This window comes from Macrobrachium nipponense, chromosome 3, assembly GCF_015104395.2.
Source record: "Macrobrachium nipponense isolate FS-2020 chromosome 3, ASM1510439v2, whole genome shotgun sequence".
NCBI classification, from domain to species: domain Eukaryota; kingdom Metazoa; phylum Arthropoda; class Malacostraca; order Decapoda; family Palaemonidae; genus Macrobrachium; species Macrobrachium nipponense.
The window spans coordinates 131,423,673-131,435,855 of NC_087202.1; the positions used below are offsets into that span (position 1 = coordinate 131,423,673).

The 12,183-nt window shown below is 37.2% G+C and overlaps 1 protein-coding gene across 1 annotated transcript in view; it reads left to right on the top strand.

The window, feature by feature from the left end:
- The window catches only part of LOC135222523 (probable ATP-dependent RNA helicase vasa-like), a 199,351-nt gene that overhangs the window by 54,282 nt on the left and 132,886 nt on the right, over nucleotides 1-12,183 (top strand). The window contains exon 3 of the mRNA XM_064260609.1: nucleotides 330-551. Coding sequence (XP_064116679.1) covers nucleotides 330-551 — 222 coding nt within the window. The remainder of the gene's footprint in view (nucleotides 1-329; nucleotides 552-12,183) is intronic.

Here is a 12,183-nt window from a genome sequence, read left to right on the forward strand (position 1 = left end):
CTCCAACTCCTCAGCTACAATGGACTTCTACCCTCTCTGGTCCTTCCTACATGTCCATTCATGTCACACCCAACAATTAATCTTTCTGCTATTAGTATTTCACTCGACTATCGGTCAATATTCTCCCAAAATGCCACTTTCTCGACTTCTTCACATCCTGCTTGAGGGCATAAGCACTCACAATGGTAATTTATTTCCCCATATAAGCACAGTTTCACAACTTTTACACTGTCACTATACCTTAATATATCTATAGTTAAATGTCTTTTAAGTCTTTTAGTTTAATAAAAAATGAGACTGCATTTCTTTGATTTTCTTGACTATTACAGGTGGCCTATTTGTTACCAATACTTAACTATATATGTAAGGAAAACTGCAGCAGCCATTCTATGGAGGAAACTTCGAAGCCAACAGGCTTGGTTTTGTGTCCTACAAGGGAACTAGCCTTGCAGATATATTTTGAGGCAAGGAAACTATCTTTTGGGTCCACCCTCCTTAACAAGGTGGTTTATGGTGGTACAGCAGTTTTTCATCAGCTCAAGCAAATTCAGGTAGGTCGGGAAGTATGGAAATTTTTATATTTTTTGTGAGAAATTTAAAGTTTCAAATTTAAAAGTATGCCATCTTAATCCCATTAATCTTATATAATTCTTATTTTATATCCACTAAATTCCCTTATTTGTCAAACTTGCACGTCTCAAATGCTGCTAAGCTTGTCATTTAGGGAGAGCTTTTGGGTGAAGAGTAGTTTCCTGATGTTTGATGGCCTATCTTTCATGGGACTTCCAAATCAATAAGAGAGTGCTTTGTTGAAGCTACAGGGCTTCATGTTCAAATGATACACATGACAGGTGAGAGGCCTCTCAATTCTGGGAGAGAGATTCTTATAATCCAAAGCTAAATACTTCCTCTTGACTTGAAGTGCTCTTGAACCCAAGGAATGTTCCTGTGTTCAAACCAAGAATCCCATGTATTATTAAATTTTTGTGGAATTTTCCACTTGTGTAAATTGATTGGACCTGGTAAATAGAAAAAGATATCATATTTTGGACTGGGTTTACAGTGGGGCCTCGCTTAGTCACGGATCAGCAATCACGGATTCAGTTAATCACGGGTTTTTCCTTGGACCACTTCTCAGTCTATATATCCTGGTGTGAATCACAGCATCTCGTGCTTGTCCGGTGGTAGGCTAAGCCTCGTCCGGTTCCGATAACCAACAAATGCATGAACAGATTCACATTATGATATTAACTGACAATAAAGGTAATAAAACCATTCTCACCTTATATATTATTGGCATATCTTCATAATATATAGCCTATTCATGGAATAATTCCACGTCATTGACATCAACTTGTAGTTGAGTGGCCAGCAGAAATGTAAACATTGAGTTACACTTCACAGCACCTTTGTCATTCTTAACCTTTTAGAAATGTTAATAGTAGTAGTTTAATTACAGTAGTAATAACATTTAGGAAAACATAAATTTTCAATTCGAACTTCATTATTGTTTTGGTATAAGTAATCAACTTCTCTGAACACTGCAGTCATACAAACGAATAGATTATCGTATGTTGTTTGCAATCGGCGACGAAGCGTAAATGTAATAAAACCATTTTTACCTTATATATTATTGTCATATATTCAAAATAAAATGCAAATCTTATATATTATTGGCATATCTTCATAATAAAAAGCCTCTTCAAGGAATAATTCCTTGGGGAATCCATTTTTCAAAAGACAAAAATACACTTTACATGTTTACAGTATACAATGAACAATGATTACTTCATTTTGATGTGATTACATTAATATTACAATATGGTTCTCTAAGCAGTACAGTAACTATTTTTTATCATAAATGTATATTCACTCACGAACAAAATACATATGACCACCGTGACGTCACCGTTCTACAAAGTACCGATGTATTTTTACGTAAGTATCCTCTAAACTCTGTCATAAATCACTTTACTTACTTTTTTGTGAAGCCCAAATGCTACGTATATTCCGGAAAATTAACGAAATCACGAATTTTATCATAGAGCAAGATTCGCTGATTACTGTTTTCTTCTTCTTTTCATGACTAAATGCATTTTTAGAATAAAACTCATTCACAAATTTTCAAATACTATGAATGTAAATAGCAAATCTCTCTCTCTCTCTCTCTCTCTCTCTCTCTCTCTCTCTCTCTCTCTCTCTCTCTCTCTCTCTCTCTCATCACTTACAGAAAAAAAAACTATAATACTGATCTATTATTATCGTAATAAAAGAACAAGATGGTCCCCGAAAGAATAAAAATGTGTGTTGCCATACTTTTATTTTCTGTGATTTACGAAAATGTGCTTCAATACAACTTTTATAGTTGACTGAATGATTATCACATAACAGTATACAAGAGAATATCTTATCACTAGCCATGTTTCATGTTCTTATCAATTCTTAAAACGATCTAAAATTACAAATTTCATAGTTATTCTCGTGCTAAGATAGTCAACAATACTCTAGTCCCAAGCTGCTCTATCAAGCTATTCTCGTCCTAAGCTGCTATCTCAAGCTATTCAAGTCACTCTCGTCACAAGCTGCTCTCTCTCTCTCTCTCTCGTCTCTCTCTCTCTTCTCTCTCTCTCTCTCTCTCTCTCTCTCAATGAAATATGAATTACTGTATCATAATATCATTCACTATCCATGTTTCATTTCTTTCTTATCATCATAAAATATTTAAATTACAAATTTCATTGTTATTCTCGAGCTAAGATAGTCACAATACTCTAGTCCCAAGCTGCTCTCTCAACGCTATTCTCGTCCTAAGCTGCTATCTCAAGCTATTCAAGTTACTCTCGTCACAAGCTGCTTCTCTCTCTCTCTCTCTCTCTCTCTCTCTCTCTCTCTCTCTCTCTCTCTCTCTCTCTCTCTCTCTCTCTCTCTCTCTCTCTCAATGAAATATGAATTACTGTATCATAATATCATAAACTATTATGTACAAAGTTAATAATAATAATAATAATTCCATTAATAAATTAGTTTCTTTTAGCAACTAAATTGTTTTCCAAAATAATTCTTTCGGTAATAAACGTCCATCAGCTGATTCTAAACGTAAACAAAAGACAAAACTAGATTTTTATTGCTGTATTTTGCTGTTTATACATTAATATTATAGTTGGGTGCTGTAATCATTACAGTAAATCATGTTTTTTTATCATAAATATGTTCATTCACGAAATAGATATACTATACTTTAAGTTTGGTGCAGCAGCCAAATCATGAAAATAGAAAGGAATTGTTAGGTAATTATAATTTTGTTTGTTGATCTGATACAGGGGAAATTGAAGATAGGAAAGAATAACTTTGAAACTGTCTTGAATTTAGTTTAAGGTGATAGTTGAAGAAATATTTGGTGCCTGAACTAAAGTAGGGCAGTTATAAACATTGAAATAGTGGTCTTGGGTGGGTTAATTATTAAAGTAGGTGGTTTAAAGCAATTTTCAGGGGGGGTACCAGGATAACACGGGTATTTACTTATCACGTGGGGTTCTGGGCTCTATCCCCCGTGATTAACGAGGCCCTACTGTATATCCAAAGCTAAATAGGGAACTGAGGTAGGACCATCATCTGGAAGAATAAACTCCATGAAAGGCAGATGGTATCTTTTTGAGGTTTAGTTTTTTTTTTTTTTTTATTAATCCAATCCTTTACGACTAATGACCATAAGGAATTTAGTGTCGTTTGGCCCTTTGATGATGATGTGGCACAGATGACAGCCTCTGACAAGGCCTTGAGGCAAATTACCACTCTTGGCATGAGCATGACCATGGATGTGGAATGCTCCAGTGGTGGCACTGCCTCTCAGGGCAGTCACCACAAGTTGAAAACTTTTGATGTTATGGAGGAGTTATGGGAGCTCCATTTGACAGTGTCCTTGAGAGAGAGAGAGAGAGAGAGAGAGAGAGAGAGAGAGAGAGAGAGAGAGAGAGAGAGAGAGAGAGAGAGAATGGTGGATGGATGGTTAACAATTGAATTGGCTGTTGGTGAGTTCTGGGTTGTCTGCTGGTGCAATTGGTTGTAGTTGTTGGAATCAGAGTTTTGAGGCAGTTTTTAGTCAGTCTTGGGTTAGAGTCTGTGATAGTCAGTAGTGTCGGCAGCACCCTATTGAAGGCATTGAAAGTCAGTTAAGTTGTGTGCTGTTGATTTGTTGTTTAGTTGTTGTTAAGCTGATATTGTTTGCTTTGGAGATGTTGTGCATGTGCTGTTAGGTTTGTTGTGCTTGTGAGTTCCTTGTGGATTGTATGTGAGTTATGGTTGGGGGTTGTTGTTGTTGTTGCGGAGCTATTGTGGTTTCTTGGTGTGGTTGTGAAGCTGTTGAGGGTTGTTGGTGAGCTGTTGTTGACCTCAACGGCGGACAGCACGGCATAGCCCTGAATATCTGGAGTTGGGTAAGTACATGTTTGTGTTTATTTTTTGTGTGTGTAGGTAGGTCAATTGTCCTGTGTGTATTCAGTAGTGTAAAGAGGAAAGTGTGACTGAGGGTGAGTTTGGCAGCTGGATTAGTTAAGTTTCTTTTTTTTTGGGGGGGGGGGGGGGGGGGGGGGTGGGGGGGGGGGGGGGAGGTATTTTGCCCACTTGTTTTTTTTGAGCTGTTACACTTGAGGCTTTGCAATATGAAGAGTCTCACAATTTTTCTAGAAATCCAAATAACGCCAGAAATCGTGTTTGAAAATTCACAACTTTCAGACAGCAGTATCTCGGTCATTTTTTAAAGATATTTTTGTGATTGTTGTTGCATAGTGAAACAGTCTCTACTTTATAGCACTATATGCATTTTTTGTGGAAAAAATAAAACTAAATATGATATTTCAAGTTCATTAAAAGTGACTTTCTTCTGGTAGCAACATTTCTTGTTAGTTTTCAAGAGGGAAAGTATTGTTAATATTAGAATTAATGATTCTGAAAGAGGAAGAAAAGTTCTTCATGATGATACCTTTAAAATTAAAATAGATTGTTACCTTGGTTCACAAACTTAATTCGTTCAAGGACACAGTTTGTGACTCAAAAAATTAGTAACTTTCCTTGTTTAAAATGTAAAAACGAAGAATTTGTTCAAACTTCTGAAACACTTTATTTTCTTTAAATTTTTTTATGGTTTTCTGGCACAAAGTTATGCTTTACTTAACTGCATCCAATAACATTGTATGTATTTTCATATTACTATTGTATTATAAAATAAACGCCAGTCAATATTTTGGTTTGGAAATCAGTCGAGGGTGATTGCAAGGTAAGTTTATTTTGCTGTATTGCTCTCAAAGAGAGCAATTTTCTTGCTGCTAGTTAGATCTCTAGGTACTCTTATTGATATGATGTGACAGGATCACAAGCAATAAACAAACAAAAGCAACAAGATTTCCCCACATTTACTCGATCGAACACTGCTTACAAAAAGTTCCCCCAGCCACTTTCCCCTTTACTTTACTAATTGTGCAGGACAATTGGCTTAATGAGACAGAACACACAAAACTCTCAAAATACACACTTGTACTCGCCTCTAGACTCGAGACACTCGGGGCAATACGCTGTGCCGTCCGCTTGATGCAGTTGTCGAGACGACAACTGCTGAGAATCACAGCACAAAACAACCAACCGAGCACTACAGCCATACAACAACTCAACAAATCACTGTGGAGATGAACACCAACATCATCAAAACAACAACCTTACAAGTCATATGCAACCACTCACAAACAACAAGAAATCACAACAACTCACCAACAACAGCACTTAACAACTCACAAGTACAACAACTCATATAAAACTCAACAGAAACTCACAAGTACAACAACTCGTATACAACTCAACAGAAACTCACAAGCTCAACAACCTTCCAACACACAAGCACAACAAACTCAACACAGGCACAACAACTAAGCATACGATATCAACAGCATATCAAACAACAGTTCAATCCAGAAACACAACACAACTGACCATCAACATTATCCAAAACTGCTGCCGAAAAGACTGTCCAGTACAGACACTGACCCAAGACTGACTTCTAACCACTTCAGCAGACAACCCAAAACGATCGCCCAACAAGCAAACCACCGCTAACTATCCACCCACCACTTACGCTCTCTCTCTCTCTCTCTCTCTCTCTCTCTCTCTCTCTCTCCTCTCTCTCTCTCTCTCTCTCTCTCTCTCTCTCTCTCAACCCTCGAAGATGTCTAATGCAACTACCATATCACTTCCCCATATTACCGCCCCCGTTACATTTGACAACTCCTCCTTACACTCACAACACCCACATGAAATTGCCTTTTGCAACACCCAAGGATGCTCTTATGCAGGCCCCCTGGATCTTGTCTGAGGACCCTCATGCGCTCTTGTTACATTGCCATTCACTTCTTCCAAACCACTTTCATTAGGACTCCCCTTATCTCTCTCACTACTATTCTCTCAAATCTCATTCACTGCCTCATCTACACCTTCTAGCTCTTGTCTCAATATCTCCCTTATTTCTGCTGCCAAACCACTCGGTTCATCCATACTTCTGTTAAACCCTTCATCAATACTATCAACCACTTCCTTACTACTCGATTCTCTTCCCCCTGAAATCTCACTTATCCCTGTCATCTCAAACCCACACACACTACAAGTGTCATTCATTCCCTCAAAGTCAGCCGTATTACATACCTTTTCAACCGTTTGTACCCTAACACTAACACCCTTATCATGCAGTTCACACTTCTTCCTTCCATTCCCTTTCTCTACACTCTCCTGCTTCCATACTCCACCAGCACTAACTGTTGATCTCCCAGACCCATTTGCTCACTGATGCTCGGCTTACATTTACGTATTCACTTTCAACCACTCTCTCATCTCATTCTCCTGAACATACTTTCGCACACTTGAGGACCCACCCAACTGAATCCCCTCAACCTAGTTTCCCAAATTCCCAGCCTAACTCATCCTCTTTCCCCTACATACACTCGCTACATGACCTTCCATTCCACATTCAGCACACTTCACACGCTGTTCTTCACACATCCTAGCATAATGCCCATTGTTCCCACAATTACTGCAAATCACATTCACATGGGTACCCTGTCATCCACTCACTGTCCTACCTGTCCACACCTATAACATTTAATATCCCTATCTTTCTTACTCACTGAATATAACATTTAATATCCCTATCTCTCTTACTCACTGAATGACCTGTTTGCCCACACTCGAAGTACACTCCTAACGCCCACTGACACTCAATCTTCTTTTGTCCTGGCTTACCACATCTGTAACACTGCGACCAGCTGATCCTACTCTTCCAGCACTCTGATCTCTCAGGCTTAACTACACTTACGTTTCTTACTGTCACACTCCTACCAACTGCTTGCTCTGCCATTTGCATCAGCCCTTCCAAAAATGCCTCTCTATAACTCTTAAATTCAGGCACACTCATTTACTTTGGCCCTAATGCTAACACTTCTACTCTTTCATACACCTATCTACCTCATAATTCCTAACTATCTCTAATATATCATTCCACGTTAAGCTCTCATTCGTTAATCTCGTTATCCCCTTACGTTTCAGATTTACAAACTCATACACACTTGCAGGCAGAGTCGAACAACTGCCTCACTAATTCCTTACACTCGTTTGTACCCTCGTCCCCAAACCTTTTCCTAGCTAATGTCTCCAACCAGCATACTTACAAAGTCAATGACTCACCAACGTTCATTTTAGCCTCTTCAAAACCATTCTTCCGCCTATATCTAATGCTACTCCTTATCCTTTTTGCCTGTTCCACAATCCTGGCTTTCACACTCATACGGCACATTCCCTACACTCATCATTACCTCATACATACTCGACAAAATTCCCGTCAAAAAGCTACCTAACTCTCTTGCCCAAGCTCTCTTGTTATCCCCATACTTAGCCACACAATACTTCTCATACTCTAAAAAAGAGTCCCCTACTTCCCTAGTATCATATTCCTCATACTTCTCACATCAGATTACCTATCTCATATACACAGCCTTTCGCATTTCTCGCTCGCTTTCACATTCACTTTTGCTACTTGCATTTTGATTCCCATTTACCTCCTTCGATACAATGAATCAACTTCCATACTAACATCCATGCTCCTGATTACGCTCTTCTTACCCTTCTTTCTACCGACCTTTTCCCACTCACCGTTATCTAAATCGCTCTCATTCTCTTCCTTACTCTCTTCCCTTATCCCAACATTCTCAACTTATTTCACATCCTGTCTATCATCCTTACTAACTTTCTTTCCCTTAATCTTCTTCTCAAGCCTTTTCTTATCCTTATCCTCATTTTTAGCCTTATGCAGTCTCCCTTCTTTCGTAACCTTACTTACTACAATCCTATCACTCTCATCTACTCTCTCTTCCACTTTCCTTACAATTCCTGGCCCGTCACAAGACCCAGGAAGCCTTCCTTCTACTGCTCCCTCTCCCATGAATCCTTTCATCATCTCCTGAACTGCGTTGATCATTACTCCGAACTTTTCATCCAATTTTTCAACCAGCAAAACAGAGGGAGAGAATTACCACTATGATATTTTTAAGAGTTAAATGGATAGATTATTGTTTTTCTTTAAAATACTATCACATATGAAATTTGTAATTGCAGTTATATTAACCCTCTTACGCCGAAGCCCTAAAAATCAAAACCTCTCCTCTATGCCGGCGCCAGTTTGGATTGAGCGCGGAAGCAGAAAAAATAATTTTTTCAAAAAATCACAGCGCGCTTAGTTTTGAAGATTAAGAGTTCATTTTTGGCTCATTTTTTTTTCATTGCCTGAAGTTTAGAATGCAATCATCAGAAATGAAAAATATTATCATTATCATATGTAAATAATGTGATATATGGTAGCGAAAAAAAAAAATTCATAAGATAATTGTATTCAAATCACGCTGTGCAAAAAACGGTCAAAGCTAATGAGTTAATTTGTTTTTCGTTGTATTGTACACTAAATTGCAATCCTTTTGATATATAATACATAGTAAAACAATAAAAGCAACACCGGAAAAATATTAACACAAAATGATGTACGAATTCGTAACGCGCGGACGTAAAAAAATATTATTTTCAAAAATTCACCGTAATTCTAAATATTGTTCTAGAGACTTCCAATTTGTTTCAAAATTAATACAAATGATTGATTATTACGATACTGTAAGAGTTTTAGATTAGAATTGCAGATTTCGACCATTTCGGACGAGTTAAATTTGACCTAATGCCGAAATTTTTATATATATATTTTTTTATATGCACATATTTCGGAGTTGGAAAAAGCTACAACCTTCAATTATTTTGTATTGTATTCTTCATGAATTTGCGCACATTTTGATATATGAAACTCGATAAAAAGGCTAATATGAAAAGGAGCAAATATTAAGATAATGCGATGTACGTATTTCGGAGATTTGCGGCTGCGAATCGGCGCGCGGAGTGAAGGTAAATATATTTTTCAAAAATTCACCATAAATCACAATATTGTTTTAGAGACTTCAAAATGAAGAAAAATGACGGAATATTACTAGGCCGTAAGAGTTTTAGCTTACAATTGCGTTTTTCAACTATTTCGGTAGTCAAATTTGACCGAACGTGGTTTTTTTTCTATTTATCGTGATTTATATGCAAATATTTCAAAAAAAGAGAAAAGCTTACAACCTTCAATAATTTTTAGTTGTATTCTACATGAAATTGCGCACATTCTTATATATAAAACTTTATGTAACAGCCAATTTTAAATGGTGCAAACATTTCGACAATCGCACAAAAAAATTCTGATTTTTTCGGAAGAGTTACCGCTCGAACGTAAGGAATTTTTTTTTTTTTTTTTTTTTTTTTTTTTTTTTTTTTTTTCTTCATAAATTCACCATAAATCAAAATATTGTGCTAGAGACTTCCAAGTCGTTGCAAAATGAAGGTAAATGATTGAATATTACTAGAATATAAGAGTTTTAGCTTACAATTGCGTTTTTTGACCATTTCGGTAGAGTCAAAGTTGACCGAAAGTTGAAATTTTTGCACTTAACGTTAGTTATATGAAAATATTTCGAAACTGATAAAAGCTACAACCATGGGTTGTTTTTTGTTGTGTTGTGCATGAAATTGCGCACATTTCCATATATAAAACTTATGTAACGGCAAATTTAAAAGGGTGCAAACATTAGGACAATCGCACGAAAAAATTTATCGGAAGAGTTATCGCACGAATGTGAGGAAAAAGTTTTTTCATAAATTCACCATAAATCGAAATATTGGGCTAGAGACGTCCAATTTGTTGCAAAATGAAGGCAAATGATTGAATATTACTATAATATAAGAATTTTAGCTTACAATTGCGTTTCTCGACCATTTCTGTAGAGTCAAAGTTGACCGAAGGTTGAAATTTTTGCACTTATCGTTATTTATATGAAAATATTTCAAAACTGATAAAAGCTACAATCATGTGTATATTTTTGTTGTATTTTACATGAAATTGCGCACATTTTCATATATAATACTTCATGTAAAGGATAATTTAAAATGGTGCAAAAATTGTCAAAGTGACGAAATAATTTCCGAGATGTGTCACTGATACTTTTTAGTGCGATAAGAAAGAAATTCGCGCTTGCACGCCTGCGTAAAGATTGTAAACAAAACAACCCCTTGATCCGTGAACTCCCAGCATCCCCCAAGGCGCGTGACACAAAAGTTTTCGGCTGGTAGGCCTATAAGTATTTTTCCGCGAATTTTTAAAAATTTTTTGAGCCGACGTTTAATACGTCCAATCGGCATACGGGAGACATTTTGACTCTACGTTTAATACGTCCAATCAGCGTAAGAGGGTTAATATTAATATTTGAAAGTATTGATAAACATAGGTGCATGTACTGTAAAAATTCTTGCGTCTGAGAGAGAGAGAGAGAGAGAGAGAGAGAATGAGAATATTACATGAACACTTGGTGGGAACAACACAACAGCTCCTCCCCCTCCTGTCCCCCCTCGATATGGGACCACCTTGACATGGTGAGGGGGCTCTTGAACTCCAGGAATTAGTTCCCGGGTTCAAACCAAAGAGTCCCATATATTGTTTTATATATATATATATTTGGAATAAATTTTGTGGAACTTTCCACTATGTAAAATTTGTTGACCTTACATATGGGAAAAGATATCAAAGCTGGGAATGGGTTTATATCCGAAGCTAAATAGTGGGAACTGTGGTGGGACCAATAACTGCCCGATAATGTTTGGACCTGAGTTTTATCAGGCGGAACTATTCTGCAGGACTAGACCACGGATTCCAGGGGGGTCTGGTTCTGTGTTTAGGACTCTCGGCATTCTATCCGGTTTGCCCATAATGTAATTAGGGTGGGGATGATTGTATTCTTGTAATACTCGAGTCCTATCAAGCAGGTCTGGCATACACTCGGGCCACTAATTATGTTGTGCCATCCCCTGTGGGGTAGGGTAGGGACGTCGACATTTGGGAGTCAGTTTCTCTCTTGTGCCATTAGTGGAGGAATAAACTCCATGAAAGGCTGATGATATCTTTTTAAGGTTTTCAGGTTAATTTTTTTTTTCTCTTTTCGATCTTTATGAGTTATAGGAATAAAGATTCGAGACCCCTGCCCCTCTGGTGATACTGTTTTGGCACAGATGAAGACCTCTGCACCCATCTTGGAAACTGAAAATCCCCCAAATATTGATGAACTTGGATCGACTTTGAGACATGAGGCATCTGCTGAAAATGCAGAAAAATTGGTGGTAACTGGAACCATTTATTTCCCCAAATATTGAGACTGGGGAAGATAAATCTTTATTCATCGAGTCTCTTCCATTAGATATTAGGTACGAAATAATAAATTAGGAATTTAGCAAATATGGAGCCATTAAGAAAATAGAAATTGAATCGGCAGACACTTTACAATCCTGGCAGGTTTGGATAACTTTTTCAAATTATAAAGAGGCTTTGGTTGCCTACTCTGAATATAGGGAGTCTACGAAGAATATTTCATGTGCTTTAATAAAAAGGCCTCCTTCTAACCTAAAGGTATATTACCCCAAAAACACTGACAGCAAAACAATTAAAACATTGGTAGCAAAAACCCCCAAGCCCACAAAATGGCTAGTAGTATCATTTAAAGAAAAGCGGGGTAACATAATACTATTCAG